The sequence below is a fragment of the Melanaphis sacchari genome, unplaced genomic scaffold, assembly GCF_002803265.2.
Source record: "Melanaphis sacchari strain LSU unplaced genomic scaffold, SCAv2.0 Contig10_pilon_pilon, whole genome shotgun sequence".
In the NCBI taxonomy this organism is placed as follows: Eukaryota; Metazoa; Arthropoda; class Insecta; order Hemiptera; family Aphididae; genus Melanaphis; species Melanaphis sacchari.
In genome coordinates, this window is record NW_020270420.1 from 3082227 (window position 1) to 3105544 (window position 23318).

The 23318-nt window shown below is 26.8% G+C and overlaps 1 protein-coding gene across 1 annotated transcript in view; it reads left to right on the top strand.

Annotated features, from left to right (window-relative positions):
• The window catches only part of LOC112603683, a 145059-nt gene that overhangs the window by 58870 nt on the left and 62871 nt on the right, over positions 1-23318 (top strand). The window contains 1 exon segment of the mRNA XM_025352372.1: positions 12169-13221. Within this exon segment, the coding sequence (XP_025208157.1) occupies positions 12169-13221 (1053 nt within the window).

Genomic DNA, 23318 nt, shown 5'->3' on the forward strand with positions numbered 1-23318 from the left:
TTTTAAAAGGGTTACTATATGTCTGTATACACACTAAAAATATACAGAGTATATTATAATTTATACGACAAAACAATATTAGCTTTTATATATTATATAATAAATGAGATACTTATAATATTGATTTTTTATGCAACTGTTTTATATTAACAAACTTTTAAAAGTATATTTACAATGTAACTTTATTATTTCTTTTAAAATACTTTTTCAGTCAGAATTCTTCAAATAATCAATATATTTATATATATGTATATAAATATACATTTTTTAATAAAAATAGATCAATAGTAAACTTAAACAAATTGTTTAAATTATTTATAGTTATAAATAAAAAAAAAATCATTTTTATGTAAATGAAAAATTCCAGAAAATCAATTTAAAAGTGAAATTATAATTTTACTAAATGGACTTGTCTTCAGTACCTATATAATATTTTAATGGCTGTTGAAAGTTTTGATTTATTTTCTTGTTATTACCTTTTGAAATTATTATATTTAACCAAACAGGCATTTGACACTTGAGTAATTAAACACAAGATAAATGCGTATAATGCGTATTTTGTTAAAAAACAAATAGAACTGTGAACAATTAATTTAGAAAAATAAACATTTCATACATTTCAATATAGTGGTATTATGAGTAAAGCTTAAGGATGCTTAAACAATATTATAAAAAGTCAAGCTTCTGCTACTCGAAAACAATCCGATTTTAGCATAAGTATACATTTCTTCCATATAGACAGTATACTGTTAATATGGCTTTTTGTGAAAAATAATATTACGGTAATTTTCACTTGAATTTAATCCATCTGTCTCGTGTTAGCAGTAGAAAAACTAAATAAATAACATAATTTCACATTATATCACTTTTATATTTTTATTCTTTTATAAATGATTGTAATTTAATAACAAAGAGTATCTCATGAATGACATGATAAATTTATCATTTAATACGGTAGTTTTACTTTCGACCACAGAACTGTGTTAATTTTTTATGTTTTTAGTTTCATAATTATTTTTTTCCATCAGATTTTTATCTTTAATATAGATCCTGTCGACCACCGAATAAGCCTAAGACTCTTGTAGTACGCACGGTTGTTTGGCAAAAAAACTGTTTGAGAAATATCTTACATGAAAATCATAATAAATAAGGTTAGGAACTTAAAGGAGCTTGCATGTTTTTAATAATCATATAAAACATAGCTAAGTAATAAAAAATTAGTTTCTTAGTAGGTACCTCTACTAGAAGTTTAAAGCAATCATTTTTATTTAGCATATTTTGCATATTCGGCTCTTTTTCTTTTTAAGTTCATATTTTTTATATTTTTATTTTAAATACATATTTAACATAATATTTTATTTAAAAAAAAATTAAAACAATATATGACTTAGAGAATAATATTTTATACTTACTATACAATACTTAACATTAATTTTCGAAAAATTGAAAAATATATATTAAAATGATTAAATAATCTATCTATCGTGTGTTTTCCCAATTATTTGTATGTTGTGAAAACATAGTCAATCGATAAAAAGTACGTCGAGTACCTACCTACGGTCAATTGATGTCAATTCGTTAATTGCATATTTTTAGAACATATATTAAAATTTTTATGGGCATAAATGAATACACATTATAAGGTTTTTTAGAGTATAAAGTCCCTAGCCTACTAATAAATAAACAAAATTAAAACTCAGCAATTATTTCAAAATATATATTTATTATTTATACATATTATACATAGCATATAAGAACTATTTAGACTCATTCTTATTTCAAGGACGAAATCCCTAAAAAAAGGTTTGTTTAATGTACCACTCAACTATCCATGCCTTCATCATCTCTCTTTATCTTTTAACATATTTTTTGTGACCGTTAACGTCTTAATGTACATACTAAGATAAAATATTTACTTGCATTTTAGCGGTCTTACTGTCGAATTACATTTTAATGAGTAAGACTTATTCTTGAGGTGTCAAAATATTTACTTATTTTTTTTAACTTGTGAACATTGCACTTATATATTCGTACAAATACTTGATGCCTTTAATTATAACAATATTTGAGTGGGTTTTAAAATATATTAAAAATTATTTTTTTTAGTATTATAACAATAAATATTGTATTTTAACATCTCTAAAACGAATATTAATAATTAGTTTTACATTTTTCATTGGAAAAAAACATGTTGCTATGAATGTACCAACTAACTACTCGAATATTGTGTATTAAAGTATCAAATGTATAAAAGAAAACTTTAATTTACTTCAGGTACTTTCAATTCGTTATTAAAATTGTGGTTGGTAAATATATTGCAATCGTGTTCAATTCGTTTAACTTTAAGTCACGTGCTGGGATACTGAACATAACTACACGCAATGCAGCTAATCAAAAATCCTTGGTAAAATAATAAATATACATACATTGACACAAAGCCACAAACCATTGCTTCGAAAATTGATTCAAACGTTCTAATTTAAACAATTATATTTAAAAATTTATTTACATTGAAAATTAGGATACAAATATATAATTTTGTTTTAACAAAAAAATTTTTTTTAATATAACTCTTATACTTTATTAATTCATAGAGAAATAAAGTAATAATTATTGATAAATTATAACAAGTAACCAATCAAATTAAAGGTTATATTATATTAAAGTATTAAACTAATATAGGTGCCTTCGAACATGAAACATACTTTAACAACACTATTATTTTTTATTTAAAGTAAGAAGAAAAACTACTATTTTTTTAAAATAAATAAATGTAGTAACATTTAAAAAATATTTTCTTTAATAATAGACTAAGAATAAATCAAATCTAACTTAATTAAAATTTTTTTTAATTACTAAAATGTATAAATTAATAACATTAAATAAATATACCCAATTTAATAATTTAATAAGATTCTAAAAATTCACAATATTATATATATGAATCATGTATACTAGGTATAATAATTATGAAATATATAAAAATATTGTGTTTAATCGAGCCTCAAAAGTCAAAAATAAGATAATAATATATATTAACAACTGTATTTATAATAATGTACCCTTTATTTATATATCACCGATAATCGCCCAATAAAAGATTTTACTCTTATCAACGGCAAAAAAAATAACATAGCATTTTAGGTACTTAGCATATTAAATTATGTTTGAGTTACCGTCTGTATAACAAGTTTTCTTACCATTTCTAAAATAAGTGTGTTTACAAGAAATCATGAATAATAAATAACCTAAGGGATATTTATTTCATGCCTAAATTTATTTCATAATCTGCCTAGACCACGTTATAATTATTTTAATAGGTGTACCAATAATTATATCATGCATAATCCTTTAATTTTTATTACGTACCCATATAATTTGTATATATTTATAATACCTAATAGATGTTATATGATTATTTAATTTATCTAAATTTGTTTTCCATTTTATAAAATGCTTACTATTATAAACACTTATCATTATGTATTTATTTATTTATTTTTAAATGTCAATCGGCAATTTCAGGCTTATATATTAAGTTCAGTTTATAGTTAGTAATACTAATAAATAGTACACATTAACACAGAATAAATAACAAGGACGACTCAATATAAATTAGATGGTAATTTATTACTATTGTATAGAAATTTATAACTAACATATTTATTTACATATTAAAATCAAAATAAATACTATTTAAATTACGAAGCACTCTATGTAAGGGATGGTTAAGTCTATAGGATAGATTGTATTAATAACTGATCATTAGTATATCATACAGTTTTTAAGTAAAATGAATACACGCATAACACTAATTAAAAGCTAACAACATATTTTAAAAATTATATTAATTAATATATAAATTAAATTATATATCTAAAAAAAGTTGCTATGAGTTTATAACTTCACTCTTGACTTTGCTCAATATTTTATAATATTTTTAGTTAGGTTAGAAAATAACTAATAAGTTGTTTTAATTCTAAATTTTCCAATATCGAAATAATTAAAATAACGATGATACTCGTATATACAATTATTAAAAATTGAAGTGGTCTCGTAAGAAGTCGTACGTTTTTCGTAGTACACAGTTAACTTCGTTGTTTAAATAAAAACGTATTTTATTTACTATACTCGTATACAAATATAAATATGTTTCTTAATAATTAATATTTGTATTATTTAGGTACCTAAATAGTATATAAATTATTATGTATAATATATTATAAAATAAATAAATAAATATATATGCTATACGTAATATAAACTTAATATCAATCATGAATCTTTCAAATGGTATCTTTAGAAAATTACGTCAATCAATTAAAATTTATTTTTAAACAATTTTTAAATAAAAATGTATACATTTACCTACTTCTTAGCATTATTTGATGTACTAATATTACATTACATCTGATTAAAATTCGAAGTTTTTATTGGCCAATAACCATTGAATTTGTTCTGAAAACAAAATTATTTATAGTGAACGATGACATTACATAATATTCATTATTTTAGACTATTCAAATAATACCTAATCGACATGCCTTGATTGAATATTAATGAAAAATATACAGAGCGTGCGTATGACATATTTTTCGTTTAACATAGTATTTAAAATTATTTCTATTACAACCAACGTAACTAAGTATATTTTATGTAACCATTTCATGTATATACCATTACATACTACACTCTTATTTACTTTATTATTTCGGTTTATTTTATTACTTATTTATTTTTTACAAAAGAAAACATAATTTAAAATAAATTAAAATTGTGTTTAATTTTGAGTTAACAGTTACAAAATATACATATAATATTGTAATTATATAAGTTTATCTACGTATTTTGTGTATATGTAACGAGTTATAGTTTATACGATTGATTGCGATTTTAGAAGGAATTAAAAAGATAAATAAACCATCTGCTCTGTTAGAGTTTATACAGTAAATCTTTCTTACTGTTGTAAAATAATTCGAAATTAAATTAAGTTAATGTTTATACACTGCATGCTGTATCTAAATGAAATATTACATATATTATGTTTAAGATATATTATCAAATTTATTTCTATTTATTAACTGTAAATAAACCGCTTCATAAAATATTTTTATTGAATCCATAATTCACGGCTATTTATAGAAGGTAGTTAAGTATGGATAAACTTTCAAAATAATGGTGGAAAATCGAAAAAATAACTTAAAGAAATCTGAAAGAATTGACAATTATTGTCAAACTAATAAAATCAACCTTCTTTTACACTAAATGTAATGAAATACATCTAAGTGTCACCGTTACTGACTATATTATTGATTAATATCAGCATTGTAATTTTATTATTATTATCTACGTCTCATAAATTAAAGGCTATTTTTTTAGGCTTTTTAAAATATATATAAAAAAAAAAAATGATTGCTATTTGCAAATCAACTTATTGTATTTCTCATTTTATAGTATAACAGATTATATTAAGTACCAAAAAAAAAAAGTAATATTCCCGGCATATTAATTTTTACAATGACTTAATTCATTGACTTATTGTATTCAGTTGTAATATAAAATATAAAATATATAATTCTATTTATTAATTTATTTACTTATATTATTTAATCTTTATGGATGTGTTAAAAATTAAAATAAAGTGATGGATATTAGATACATTTTTCGTTAATTTACGTTATTGATATCTATAATAAAATTTAGCTAAGTTACAATTATTATTTTGAAAAATTTTAAAAACATACATCTAATCAAAACAATATTAAAACAACAAATTTAGGTACAATTAATTAACATGTTGTTTTTTTTTTTTTTTTTTTTGTACGTCACTTTTAATGTATTTTTTATTACAATCATAGTTAATGCTCACTGATATAATTATTTATTTTATTAATGAAATGGAATACAATATGTGCAAACATATAAATTGTATATGTATGGACGTATGGTTAAATTATTAATTATTTTATTTAATAATATAATATAATACACATTAAACACAACACAAATAACGAATAGCAAGCGTATAATTCTACAGCAGCGCAGCGTATTTAAAGTTAAAACTATCTTTATTAGGTAGTCTATATTAATTTTATTCGTGTTTGAAGTCTATCACATCATGGTAGTATAGTAGCATATTTATTGGTAACCATAGAGCATTTATTAGACCGTGAGAGATTTTTCATATCTATGCCATTATTATCTATGTATAAAACTATTGATGTTTAGGAAATATTTTAATATTTAGTATAATATTCTAAAATCAATGATAAAATTTAAAAAAAAAACCGTATAAAACTTAACATTCAAAGTTGATATGTGCCTTGATCAATACTCATCATACATTCATTAGTATTTCAGATATTTGTTGTTTCTGTAATGATTTTGCAGTTTTTTATAATAATATGTATTTATGTTTTAGCTTATTTCAATTCGGTGTATCATTCATGAATAAATCCATAAAATATAATATATATATTAATGTCTAATATCTGTGAACTGAGACCAATACTATGAAATAAACACTATAATATACGCATAGAATTACGTTGAAGAAAGGGTACACTTATATATTTATATACATTTAAGTACTAAAATAAATATGCTATATGCTGTGAAAACGTTTAGAATAGTTATATATGATTGATATTACTTATGTAAAAACTAAATATTATAAACCACCAATGATTTATAATAAATAAAAATGTAATTTAAAATTTATAAATAGAAGTCATCAACTCATATATAATGAAAACATTTCGAAGTTTCAAAATGAGTGGTTAAACGTTTAATACAGTGGTTTTCAAAAAAATGTAAAGCACGCTATTTTTTGAAGACGCAAGCACTAGATAGGGGAGGCGTGATATAAATATATTGATATTTTGCCTATACATTGTTGATACTAATATTGTATTATACACTAATAAATTTATATTTTTGGGGATACATGAACAAAAAAAATTTGGGAACCGCTGATTTAGTGAATATTTACAAAATAGTCTATAAAGAGTTCAAACTATATTAAACCAGTTTACCTAAGCTTAAAATAAACATAATTTTGAAAAATATATACTTGTGAGTTGTAATCATTTATAGTTGTATTTTGATTATAACTATTGTACTATTGGACTTAATTTATGATAATTAAATTGATAGGAACGATTTTCTTCTATTAATATTAAAATTGTAATTAATCAGTTTTTTAAATTTTAATCACTTGATAAAGATCAGATAATTAATTTCTTAAAATCAATTTTATTTTTACATATGATATATTTTACTGAATGGCTTATACTAAAATACAATTTATTTTAAGTTAAAATATATTATAAAATCAATGATAATAGATAGTAATATAAAAACACGAGAACATTTTGAATGATATGATAATATGATAAATTATTTCATTATTTTTGTAAAGGAACAAATAATATTTTATAACAAAATGTCAGTGTATTCCCTTTCGTTTAATTTAAGACATGTATTGTCAATGTTTTTATTTTTCCTTGTATACAATATACAAATTTAACTAAAATATAATATTACTCTTTATTGTTTTCTATGATGTATCATTATTTATAAAATATTTACGAAAAGTAACATAATCGAATTATATTAAAATTAATCAAATTGCAACACAAAAGAGATTAAAATGTAGAAAATACTTTTATTTAGGTTTAAATGAACAGTATAATTTATAGTGGCTAATTGATTTATCGTCATTTACTATTAGTTAAAAGTGGGTAAAAGTATAAGTATAATAAATATTTTAACGGTAAAATAATCATTTTAAAAGCTTTGACTACAACACAATAGGCACATTATTATAATGATCCGTAATTGGCTAAACGTAATTTCAATGTTTTTTAAAATTAAATTAAAATCTTTTATTCAATGAGTTTATGTTGCTAAATTCTATAATGTATTATCCTTTAATTATTTAACAGTATAATACTATCTGTAACTTTATTGTATCAGTATCGATGATGATTTTCTTAAAAAAATAAGAGTGAGCTATTATAAATAAAATTTTAAAATTGATTCGAGCATTATACATAATATTATAGACCTTGACACAATTAAAAAATATTGATCCTAATATTGTATAAACACAGCATACATATCACAATAGGTACAATATACGTCATTCAAATTAAAGTTTAGTGTAAATTATTAAGAGTATTCCTACTCTTTACTCACGTAATATTTATACTAATAGTAATTAGGTGGTATATTGTTTATTATGTCCTTGTGAACATGAAACAAACCAAAATATACGTCTCCTCTTATGCAAATCAATGATCTATATTTTATTAAGTATTAGCATATTCAACGGTTAGCGTTTTTACTTTTTACTAATGACAACTGACAAGTATTATTTACTTTAATAATTTAATCTATTCTTTATTTTTATTTCGAGACATTCTTAATAATAATACTAGAATAAATCTATAAAATGTAAAATTAATTACTCAAATTTTAGCATTTTTTAATTAGTTTATTGCTAGAAAATATTTAAAATGGTTAATTGTAATACCTATGTCTAAATAAAAATTTAGGTGCATACTAAAAACAAATGTTATAATTTTAATGAACATATCTACTATAAGTATTTTATTAGATATATATTTAACCAATAATAATTCCTAAATAATTCATTCAATGATTGTGATTAATACGTATGTTATATATATTATAAAATATACGTAAATACAAGATATAATTTCATATATTTTAATATTAACAGCTATAATTTTATTAAAATAGAAAGCTAAAACACCCAAAAGTCAACAAATTTTCAAAATTTCAAAATATTTCCTTTTTATTAACTATATTTATGTTTATAATTTTTGCACTTACTATAAATATTTAACTTTTAAGATACTTGTTAGTATTAAATCATTTGATTTGTTATTTAATAATATATTTCTGTAAGGTACTAAATAATTTTTTATTCATATTGTTTATACTATACCTATTTCAATATGTTTTTAAATATTACTAAATAGTAATTGTTTTAACGGTTATCAATATATATATCTATAATTCATTATAAATCTAAATTTATATATAATATAATATTTATAAACATTGCCGATACACATAATAAAAATTACTTCCTGAAAATGTTTAGATTATTGATTAAAATTTTTAATAAAATATTTTCTGTACCTATACGTACAATTGTACAAATACCTATTAGTACTTAATTGGTATAAAGTATGCAATTTAACCCCAAATGAAGTAATCTTCTTTTGTAAATATATTATTATTATTATTATATTTTATTATTGTAATGAAATGTTCAAGTTACATATCAGTTATTTCAATGAAATTTTTGTATTTTAGTATTATCCCATAAGATATTTAACATTTCTAGACTCAACAGTAAATATATAAATAAAACGTAAACTTAGGCACCTAGTATTTTAAATATATTCATAATAACGAATTAAATAAAAAATGTTATTTTGTACCTGCTTGATTTTTATTTCAATGTTTTTACTATTTAGAATTTGTTTAACTCTAAAACTAAAATTTAAGATTTTCTATAGCTAAAAAATCGACCCTGCGTCCCTGCGCACGATTGACTTTTAGAACATACAGATTATTATAAATTCAAATATCATATTTTATGAATACAACTTCACAATTTTAGTAATCTGTTCCACGACATTAAGTTTTAAGAACTTTTGTGTAATATGAATTTCCACATATTTTTTATGCTGTTACATTTAAATCGTTTTTTTGTTAAAAACATTTTCTCAAAAAATGCTGAAAAATTGATATTTATAATAACTTAGAACTCTATACCCAGTGTTGTAAGTTAGTAACCTTTATATCTAAAAAAATCTTTGTTTTTCGGCTACAGAACCTTTCCAGTAAAAAAAAAAAATACAAAAAAAGATAGTTTTTTTTTTTTTGGTCAGTACCTAAATGTTTGTTAAAATGTGAACAACTGTTTGTAAATCACTAACTATAAGCTCCATTAAACATTCTCAACACATTTCATTTTTGTAAAAAAAAAAACACTATGATATATTCTTTACTTAAAAATTAAAATCTTTTTATAAAGTATAATTATTTTAATTTGAATTGTAAATATACAATGTCATATAATATCTTTTTACTTTTCAAGCTTGATATAATGATTCTGATATACTTTGATTATATTACATTATTATATACGTACTTATGTATCATATACATATATGATATTTTATACTCCAGTAGTACAGTTTATATAATATTATTATTCACAGTCAAAAGTTGTTGCCTAAATGTATCTTTTAATAAACAATTTTCTGGTTACAAAGGACATCCTTATCTTTTTCTGGTAAAATTGTAAATAATTGGTGATTAAAGACTAGACCATTTGGGCTCAAAGAGTGACATATGAAGTATGGGAATTTTAATTTTTTGTTGCGCTACTGAAAGTGTATCACTAAAATATAGATCCTCCTACACGAGTAAACATTAATTTTTTATACCTAATAAAATGTAATAGTTTACATTTTAAAATAATTTAAGTACACTCAATAACTGTAATACATATATTAAATAGTTGATTAGATAACTAATAAAATTGAAAACATAGATGAATGATTAATATTTTAATCACATCTCTAAATTAATATAGTATTATTAAAATCTATTATAACCATGAAAAATATATTCAAAAAACGTTTAGCAATATTTAGAAAATATTTTTCATTAACAAGTTTACATTAAAACAGTTATGATAAATATGAGTGAGAAATAAAAAGAAATTTAAAATTTTCAGTGTATGATTATTTGTTAAATTGACAGAGTTATCAAAAATACATGATGGTTGTTATTTGAACTAATGTTTTGTGTATAGACAATACTCAATAGACATATAATGATTGTATGGGTTGGAAATTTAAGGCGATAATATGAGTGCTCGGACACCAATTGATCAATATGCACTACTAGTTCCTGATTTACCAATTCGTGGGCCAAGTATTATTTACAATTTTGGACCCTAAATAGTTCGTTTCTATATTTTTCAATGCCAAAATAAAATTTATGCAAAATATATTTATTAATTAATGTTATATGTAATTAATTGTTTATAAATGAGTAATTGAATCATAGAATAACATTTAATTGTCAAAAATATGATTATTTAATATGCAAGAATACTACACTTTAAATGTGTCTAATTAATGTTTAATATTTATACAAATTAAAAACAAACTAAACTTAAAAAGTCAGTTTTTTTTTTAAAATAAAAATTAGTATTTTGATTATTATTTCTTACACTTATATATCAAACTAAATGTTTAATGTTTAAGTCAAATTTAATTTTAGTTTTAAGGCCATCGTCTTCGGGAAAAAGTTATTATACTTAATATCCTACCAAAATACTTAAGTAAAATTCATATCTATTTTGTTTTCCTAGAGTATGATAAAAAGGAATACAATTAATTGTATTTCTTTGAAATTGGTGGGCCCCTCTTTTGAGTGGGCCCAGTACAATTGTCCCATTTGTCCTTGTATAAATATGGTACTGTAGCACTACCAACACTTGGAATTTAAATTAAAGACGTAATAAATGGATAAGTCGAGTTGGAATAGTTTGAACAACAGTGTTCAGTATTGTCGGACTGAAACTGTGTGTATATAATACTATATGGGTATGTGCTTAATACTATAAAAAAAAAAAAAAAAATGATATTTAAAAAATTAATACAATATAATATGAGGTTATTTTGTACCATATTTATATTTGTGAGTAGTAAGTAATAGTTACAAAAATACGACAAGTTCTTGGAAAACTTGATGCGGGACAATCGTTTCATTCCCTACTCGTCAATTGGAAATATTTCTATCAATTCTAGGACAATAGCGCGTAATTATTAATATACCTATATAATATTATATTGTATACTTGAGCCATTCACACGACACATAGTTCAAAGACGAAATCGTCGGTGAGCAAATCCGAAATGCGCGATGAGATTTAAACGCACCGTTGGTATATAACACAGTGTACGTACACAGTATACGAGTCATGAAAAGTAGGGTAATGATTTTAATTATTATTATTGTGTCAATCACATTGTGTGGTGTGTATAATTTTCCTGTTTTTTCCTTCTCATCATCCGGCTCGTTTATTATTTTTTTTTTTTCTGTTATTTCCAGGTCGGCCGGCTCGTGTTCATCGTCGGTGTGTCGTCTGCTGGACGACGGCGGCGGCGACAAAACGCCTCCGCCGCCGCCGTGTTGGTGTACCGCGGAAACCGAGGCCGTCCTCGGTGACCCACATAACGACGTTACGGCTCGGACGACAACCGGTTACCGCTGTCCGCCGCGTGGATCGCTGCTACAGCGTCGAGGCATAGCCGCCGCCGCCGCCGCTGCCGTCGAAGGGGAACGGCCGGTGTTGCGTTCGCGTCCCGACGCAGACGTTCAGTCAAACGTACAGCGTCCGACATCGCGTGTCGTGCCGTCGCGTTGTGTCAGTGCGGGTGATTGGTGTTGTGATAACGGAGACGTCGACGTCGACGACGACGACGACGACGACGAAGACGAGGATTACTATTGCGTTTACGAGGACGAAACCCTCCGTCGAGTGGATAACGACGTCGACGTTGGCGATGATAACCGAGTGCGCGCCGTAGTGCCGATGGACAACGGGAGCGGTTTGATAACGGGCGGCGCCGCGGTCGTCGGGTTGACGGCGGACGGCGGTAAGCCTCAGGCGGCCGCGGCCGCCGAGAGGACTTACGCGTCCACGGAAGCGCAAACGGACGAGACGGCGTGCTCGTCCGCGTACAGGGAACAGCGGAGGCGAGAACGCCGGGAACGCCGGCTCCAACAGCAGCGACGCGTCCATCCGCCGCCGCCGCCTCCGCCCGCGCTTTCGTCGTCGTCGCTGCTGCCGCCGCCACCGCCGACGCTTCTGTTACAGCAGCAGCAGTCCGCGATCGCCGTACCTGTCGACCAGGACAGGCTGCCCGACCTGTTGCTCAACTCGCACCTACCGCCGCCGCTGTACACCACCGTCGGCGGCGGCGGCGTGTGCGACGTCGCCATGGCCACCCGGGCGGCCAACTTGCAGGCGTCCCTGTTGCCCGCCCCATTCCAGCACCCCCATCAGCCGTCCGGGGCGCCCGTCGGCTCGTCCGGCTCTGCCGTCAACTCGCCCGGTGGATTTCGCCTGCCGTTTGGCATCATACCGGCCAGGAGACGAAGGTCAGTGTTTAACATATACGATTTTATGATGTGTTACCGCGTTAAGAAATGCATGATATCATAATATTTTGTTAGGTTATGCCTAAACAAGCCTATTGTAGTGATCGCTCGCAATATTGTTTTGGTCGATGTTTCGGAAATAAAAATATGGTATTTTCATGCTATTAAGATTGTGCTAAACTTGATAGGTATAGGGTAGATATTTTTCCATTTAATTTTGGTATTATTCGTACGTGTTTAGTAGCAATTTTAGTACGGTTAGGTCAAGCACAGCACAGCTTATAATAAGTAGCTATATTACACGGTTAAAAATAAATACATAGCACACATACTTATATACACGTACAATAGTAAGTTAATTGTATAGATAAATACTAGGTAAGTTGCGCAAACATGTGACCAATCGGAACGTTTATATATTTTAAATCATTATATCATAGTATAAAATACCATCTCTCCTAGGTCGATATTTTCATCAAACGTCATGGCCCGCGAGACTTCTCAATTTTCGTTATGCTTTTAATATGATGTATACATATTGTTAATATTATTATATTATAAGCTAGTCTAGAAGCACTTACACAGGAAATATAATATAAGTACCTTTGAATAGCGGTCTTCTCTAATCACTGCATTATATTGAGTTCGTGTCATATAAACGTAAATTGTGTAATAACGAGTACCTACACAATACATTAAAAATAAGTATTTGAACAAAGACCGCACTACAAAGATAGGACAAAAGTGTTGCAGCAGCGCACGCTATATACCTGTCCTGTACGATGTAGCTGCACGCCGCAAACACTCCTAGGCGATAGGTATCAGCAACATATAATAATAATATAACATAGGTACTAATATGTATACGATCCGTTCAAAAACGTCCCATAAGGACAGGTTTCTCGCGGTCGATTGTATTTATACAATAATAATAATAATGGTTATAGTATACACTATAGAACGCAATGAATTCGAACAACGCATCATATTCGGCGGTTTTACGACCCATTAAAAAAGGATACTATGGAAGTGAAATCCAGGATGTTTGCGTTTTGTACAGATGATACTCTGCATGTGTGTTTTTTACGCGATACCCTATTGTTTGTGCGGCTTACAACAATATATAACGTGTAATATAGGTATAGTGTCACGGTCATTACTACAACGCGCATACAAGAGTGTTTATTATAATAGTAATAATTCATAATAATATGCGCATTTTGTGGTACATATATTTTGTTTTTTAAGAAACCTTTCGTTCATTAGCCATCACATTGTACCTATCTGCCTGTACAGATCGCGGTGACGACCGATAAAATATTCATCAGAGATAACATATTTCGTAAACCTACTATCTGAACAATTTTAAATCCTCCCAATATATGATGTATTATTTGTATTATTTGCAGTGAAAATAGATCATATTATGTATATTATATATTACGTTGTTGTGTTGTCGAAATGTAATGAATAAAAACGATGTACACACCAGTACTATTACCAATTACCATAGGCATTAAAATAATATTGAATATTGATGATATGAAGTATAAAAACAAATATTTATGAAAAAGTTAAAAAAATTAAATTTAATACATTTAATTACATCGTGGGTATGCTATTCTTTATCGTATTATTATTAAACATGAAGTGATTTTTTTTTAACGACAAATAGACAATATATTGAGCGTACTGTACAATATTACATTTTTTTAAACTTTTGTCGAAATTAAACTTCGATTTTTTTTTTTATGATTCAAATAATTTAAAATGCATTTTAAAAAATTGTTTGATGTCTACTATCTTGATGAAAATTTAATAATATGTCTAGTTCATGATGAAAAAAAATCACCGTATATCAATATTGTACAATTGTGAATAAAATAAGAGTATGTTCTACTATAGTACAATATTATATTAGTATTAAATATATATAAATTTTATCAATATCTTAAAAATCAATTTTTTGTGTAATATAAAATATATATTTAATCAATATAATGAGATTACTATTCATCCAAAGGTTTGTCACGGTACAAATTTTACTGTCCTATGTCATTTCTAATATTTACTGTGTAGATAAAAGATATCTAATATGTTCATATAATAATTTAATTTAATTATTCACGAATTAATGCACATTGAATTTTAATATAATATGTATAATATTTTGTAACTTTTAAACCAAAATATAAGTATGTCTTACTGACATCGTGTTTCAATTATTTATCGATAAAATAATTTATGATTATACTTGCTTAGCTAGTTAGTCAAATTCTAAATGATGATATTATTATACTTTGATGTTCATATAATTATAACGCAATTTTTTACTAGTTAAATTTTACTTTATAATTATAAAATAATGGTCATTCCTGTGATATATTGTGTCATTATTATAATTTAGAATGTGACTGAATTTAGTCTCTCTCCCTATAAATATAATACTAATATATATTGTATAATTTTTAAGAATCAACTATTCTGAAGGTCCGATAAACAATAATCGTTTAGATAATATCAATGTTTAGTCAACATTAACAGTAGTAAAACAAGGCTAGCTAACTCAAAAGTTAATATTTAACGTAATAATAATATCGCAACCCACCACATGCATAGTAATTATTCATTATTTCTTGTTCATTTGCACGACTGAACTATGTATTATAAATGCATATATATGTGTGTATGTAGTGTGTGTAGTTCATATATATGTATAAGCTCATGAAGTAATTGACGTAACGCTCGTAACTGTATACACATTTATAAAATATATACGATGTGTAACGATATACATCATCATAATAATAGTATACAAATGATGATCGTCATATCAGCCTGCGATGATTCGGTTTTCGAAATTTCACATCCGGTACCCATTCGCGAAATAAAATATCAACAAAATAATATATAAAAAATAATAAAATAACATAAACATGAACGAAAAATACAAAAAATATAAGCAAATTAATAAGTTTAACCACATTTCCGTACTTAGCTGTAGCCTATTGTATACAGGAACCATATCACATGCGAAAACATAATTATATGTACGGAAATCGTTTAATAACAATTAACCTTACCAACAACGTTTTCTTATTTTCGCATAAGAATGAAATTAATTTATCTTGTTATTTTCGTCTCCGTTTACTGTTTCTTTCCTATTTTGAAGAAAGCGTATAATACTATACGCCCGCGATCTGAGTTCGATAAGACGAGATATGCAACCGCGGCATCATATAATCACGATAGTTTTCAACCTACAGTATAAGGGGTGTGGTGGAGAGGAAGACGTGTCATAATCATCACGAGAACGGAACCTCGTATCTACCTTTGTATGTAATATATATATATATATATAATATATCATTATTATCATTATTGCTATTATAAGCGGCGGACCGACAGAGACGGTCGTGCATGAAGCTAAGATCTATCGGCGGCCATGTTTTCACTTGTAATCTTTGCTTAAACTCTTTAAAACACTTGGCAGCGGACCATATAGTAAATAGTTTCGATCATTTATCTCATAGGCTATACTAGACTTATAATTTGTTAAAAAAGTGTATGAAAATATTGCGAAATAAAAGTTGTTCATACGATGCAATTTTAATTACGTTTTGTTTTTATAAAATCAATGTAAGGTCAAATAGGTAATACAGTATTTCTATGGTAGGTATTTTAGAATAATTTCAATAATATCGATAAATTATTAAGGAGGAAAAAGTGTTAAGTTCTTTGCAGTTTGTATGATATTTCTATGTATATTGTCATACAAAATAATTAATAATATCTTATATATATATAGTTTTATGCAGTTTAGTGAATTAATGTTGATTAAAAATTTGTGTTATAAAAATTATGGTAATTTAAAAAAAAAAAAATGTTCAGCCTGCTTAGACCGCAAGCAATTATGAATTCAAAAACAACATAGGTATATCCGTAATATAATAACATGTTTTAAGATAAAAATATATGTTTACCATCTTAATGCAGATATATTATATATATTGTAAGAGTAAGAGCCAAGAGGGTTAAAAGGGTGCCACATTATTGTCCTCGTATCATCATGCATATCTGCTTATATAAGTCCATTTTCTACATAATAACTATACTATATAACTATATTTGTTAAATTGTAAAAAAAAAAAAATAACACTTGATGAATAATAATAATACAATTTTTAACATTTTCCTTATCACAAAAATGAATTACATTCTCTGATTGTTTGTAATACAAAATAAACAATTTTAAATGAATGTGGGAAATAAAATACCGTGATTTTTAAAAATTATTTAGAAAAAAAGTTGTTATTATTTATTATATAGAATGATAAGACACTCTATATTAGAGGTACAATAGTACACACACTGTACTTATTATAAAGTACGTAGTTACGAAATACTAATAATAAAAACAGCTTGTGCTGTACACCTGCATGTAAAAATTTTAGTTGTTTAAAAAATAAACTCCGTTGTCATTTAATTTGCAGTGTATACCTATGTTCAAAATCTGTTGGTTAAAAAACAAAATAAAAAAAAGATCCAATAACTAACACGTGTTACCTATATATTATATAATACACCCATCAACTATCATAGTTAATCAATGTTATACCTACAGTAAATTCTTCTCTCCTTCTTGCGTCAATGAATTTGCATATTCTTCATTCTATTCATATTATATAGACCATATGCATTATAATTCTGTATTATGCTTCTGGCATTCACATATTTTATGGGTGTTACGTTTGCACTATATACTAAACTGTCTGATACAGTGTAAATGGATCAGATTAAGTCTTGGATGTATATTGTAATAATATAGTAAAGCGCTAAAGCTATGGATTTACAGAATTAAATTGGGTAATGACATAAATCCAGTATTCCGGATTGCGAAAATTAAAAGATAATATTATCTCATGACAAACTTCTAAAAAAATGCTAGTCCCCATGTATTTTGTACACGCAAATAGTTACTTTCGAAATAATAATAAAAAAAAAAAAACTAATAAAATGGAAACAGTATGTACTACCGAGTAAGTCACATTTGAAACAAATGTACTGCGAAAAACGTTTTATTAAGATGTGAAAAATGTTTGTACATATTATATTCATAAATATAACTAAACCATGTAGAATAAAAAAAAAAAAAAGCTATTAAATAATTTTATTAAACTATATAGAAGTGATGCTGTACAGCATATATAATTGTTATGAGATGGATGTAAAATACATAAAACAAAATAATTTAAGTTGACAAATAACATAATTTTATTATAGGTATAAATTTTTCATTTAATTGGTAGAATAATTTACCACCTATTGACTTAGTCATATTGTACTAATTTAATTTCATTATATGTTGTAATAGTTTTCAGTTTATTTTAAAAGCAAATAAAACATACAATTATTCAATTAATTATAGGTTTATAAATTATAAATTCCTTTATAGCTTAACTTTCCGAAAATATAAAAAATGTTATCATGGTTGTTCTAAATAGTATTAATGAAAATATATATTAAGTATTACAGTAAAAATAAATTATATAATATTATATAATTTTGTATCTATAAATATTAAATGTTTGTATAATAAATTAATGTAAACATTATTCAAAATTTGTGTTGTTTTAAATTGTGAGATTGGTGAACAATATTTTAAAATTGTGTATTATTTATTTAATACCTCTATAATACCGTATAGCCATCAATTTATCATCAAAATAACGTTCTGCAGCGTATTATATAAGCTATATGATCTGTCTGTTTGGGGAGTTTATTTTTTGTCTTTGTTTAAAATCCTTCACGTACATCATGTATGTATACAGTATATTATTGTGTTTACAGAGGCTTACTATTTATCCCTTGAACAAAGCCGATTTATTGTTAATTAAAAAAGAAACAAATTTAATACACGTTCGTCACCCTTATTAAAAAAATACAAAATAAAATTGAAAAAGTCAACACAACCGCGAAGATCTATCCAGGTTAATGAGTAAAAGGTGAATTAAAAAAAACAAATATTAAAGACAAGTAATAACACACGAGTCTGCAGGTTAAAAACTTTCGGACCGCCGACCACAGACCAATTATTATGATAGTTTACGGCAGAGTCCGATTTACCTTCACTGTTGTAAACGTGACCCTATACCTCCTGTAGATGCTATGGTTATAATATTCTCAGCCGGACGTTTATAAATTATAACAAATAATTATTTAATACTAATAGTAATAGTGTGCACCTATAATGGCAGACGGATATAATGTTACACGTAAAAGCGTCGTCGGCGCAAAATAAAATCCACCAAGGCCGTTGCCGCTACCCCGCCGCATGATCAGTGGCGACCTTTATCCATCCGCCCGAAAATGTATAAACGTCGAAAGGCCGCGCTGTGTGCACTCACATCATTTGATATACCACCTCCGTCGTCACTAACGCCATTATATTGCGGTACCTAAAATATTATTATTATTGCTAGTATACAATTCGGGTAAATAAAATAATAACGATTGAAGGTATAGCCTGTATTGTATTATACGTACCTACGTCATATACATAAAATATAATACGTATTATATAGTGTTCTATAAAGAATGTCCTGGTTTCAAAATATCATTATTTTGTGAATTTTGCAGTAGCGTGATCTATCAGCTGTCAAATAAATCAGGCGAGTATTTAGTTGTTCCCCTCTGCTAACAATTTTTGAAAAACTGAGAAAAATAATTGAAAAAGTTGTCGATTTAATTACATCTGACGTATTAGTTAGAATTTGATTAACATTGTGACTATATCCCTGTCATGACGATTTTAGGGGGAGGAGTGGTTTACCATATGAAACATTTGTGAATAGAAACTTGATAAGTTTTGATTGATTCCTGTTTCAAGTTTGTAAGTGTTATACTTTATTAAACATATCGTTTAAAGCCAGAACATTCTTTATGGTACGCTTTGTATATTGTAATAGTTAACCCATAATATGGACAACATACGGTCAGCTAATGACATTGCAACGGCTAGGCTTATATGTATGTGATGTTTATAGTATGTACATAGTTTATATTTTGCGACGCGTTTCGCCGCGACCGATCCTTTTTGGTAGGCGCCGCGACCTTGGGGTAAAACCGAAACCGTCGCGCGCGCGCGTTAAACAACATATTAACCTCAGTCGCAAATACGGCACAATGGCGCCCGGTTAATGAAAAATAACAACGCTGCCACCGCTAGTGCAGTGTTGCGACAACTACTTCGCTATACACGTGTACACACGTAAAAAATTTAAAATAATATAACCTACGGTACCTATATATTTTATTATTAAAAGGAAGGTTTTTTATTATTATTATTTTTCGTTAGCCTATTGTAATAACGTCCACCTGTTTCCCCGCCCTCTATCCCACTAGAGGCATTAACCATCACCCGCCACCGTTTGATAGTTCTACTTACGTATATAAACAGCGGGCGGAATTTTTTCGATAAACCTGCGTAATTACACGGTATTATATATATATATATATATATATATAATGTATAAATAAATACAATACTGTCGCCTAAAACCCAGTTTTTCTATAATATATTACTTTTATTTATATTTATTGTATTTATATTGTCTTTACATAATATGTCCCAGTATTATATTATATTGTAGATGTGCGCGTGAGTGTGAAAAATACATTTATACTAGCAGACACACACGTAATGTCATAATATAATATAGATAGTTATGCGTTATGTATACTATCGTGAAGTAATAATCGAAATGATATACGAGGAAAAGCGTGAAAAACGAAAACGCATTCCGCAAACATTGTCTCCCGCGTACGTAGGTACACATATTATATACTCACACAAATACGTGCACAAGTGTGTATAGTATTGGGACTTATCAGAAAGTAAAAACCTACTCCGTCGCATTGTGTGCTGGTATACACGTGTGTTATTATATTCGTACGCGTAATAATAATAATATAGTATCGTGCCCACTATAGTATTATAAGTTATGTGTGTGTGTGTGTGTGTGTGTGTGTACAGTGATCTCCCGCGAGAAGCAATCAAGGCCAATGTCCTAGTGAAAACTTGTAATAGGTCTATACTACACAGTAGTCGTATTATGCTGATAATATATACGTATATCGCATCGACGTTGCACGCACACGCATGACGTGATAGTATAGAAGGGGGCTACTCAAAGACTTTTGATTTCGTTAAAATATTATCACCACTGAGAAATAAATTATTTATTTGGCTATAATATTTTAATAATTTGGTTTTATTTTTGACGTTTGTATTAAACTATAAAAAATAAACACTAAACCGTTCTTAATAATAATATAATATGTAAATTATCTGATAATTTAAAATAATATCATACACCGCGGTAAATTTAGAGTTTTATCGATATATTATTATTATTAAAATATTAAGCTAGGCGATCTATGTATAGTATCTAGGTATACATAACTGGACATAAATAACACATTATAAGAACCGAGAATAAAACACTATAATTATTAAAATATATTCACGGAACGTTTATTTTACTAAGGTTTGACTTAAATTAAACAAATCTTTACAACATATACACTTGACTCATTATATATAAATACCTACAATAAATTCTAAATAAGCTTCATAGAGCAAACTAATATGACATTGTCGCTATTCCTACAAGGAACCTGTCAATAATATAGGTAACTGGTGTACATCTCAAATTATTTCTTAACTATGCGAACCACTAAACATCTAATCTACGGAAAAAGGGTGAAGTACGAATGTTAGTTAAAAAATTGTTTTTTAAAAATGTCATTGCATTATTGCTTTGTGACGTAAACGATTAAAAATTTTCTTGAATCAGACAGCGACAACTTTTGTTACAAGACTTAACAGCCAATAGGAAATATTGTAATTATATTTACTCTCCACCAGTACTTATACCGCATACCATTATATGGTCGGCAATCGCCTCAACCAGCACGTCCGAACATTGGTTATTGTCATACAGAGAGGACTGAGAGGCTTTAAAACTTCGCTATTTGGAATTCACAGAAAGGCCGCGTTCGGAATATTTTGTAGTTCCGGTGAGATTCTAAAGTTGCATGATACGGTTTTAGTAATAAAGTTAACGTTTATTTCCTAAACTAAACATTATACGAATGTACGACTTTTATATGACATTTGTTCATTTGCCCCACTAGAGCAATATAATTCTTTTGTCGGATTTTTAATGTCACTTATATTATCATTTTTTGTCATTAATTTTTTTATTGATACTCTTTATAATATAATATAATAGAAATATTTTAATTAAAAATTAACTAAAATTCATCAATTAAATTGATTATCAAGTATTTAAATTTTAAATTTATCTTTTTGAAGTAACTTGTTATATTTTCATTGAGTATCTAGCTTTGTAAACCTATCAATTGAAATAGTAATTTAATAAAAATAATTTGAGTACCGTTTTTCAACTTGAAACCTATGATTTAGATTTACATTAGACACTAAGTATTATGAACTATACTCTTATTTTTTAAATAATAACAATTATTCGTAATTTTGTAATATTGTCATTCATATTTTTATAGTTTATAATGCGATCTGTGTTAGATATAATTAAAAACAATAACGTATCAAGGTAAATTAACGTTACAAGTTGTACTCGGTTAATGGACCAATGAAACTACATATGTTGAACTATATAACGTTATTGAATGCAAGGATAAATTTAAGGTCAATGATAATAATTATAAATAAATGAAGAAACCTGAAAAAAAAATTGGAAATAAATAGGCTTGTAAGAATTTTACGAACATGAATTATTACAATGTGGATGAATAAAATAATTAAGAAGATTTAAAATCCTGCACTTTTTTCATTTATGTTTATTTCTATATACCTTATATATACTTTAAACTACGAAAAACAAACAAGTTATTTTTTAATTATAAGTCTACTATATTAAATCTTATGTTAATAAAACTAAGATTATTTAAAGGGTTCGTTTAGTAAGCTAAAATTAGTTTTTCTTTCTGCCCAACAATTATAATAATTAAGATATTTTAATTTTATTTCCTACGAGTTACAAGTATACCTA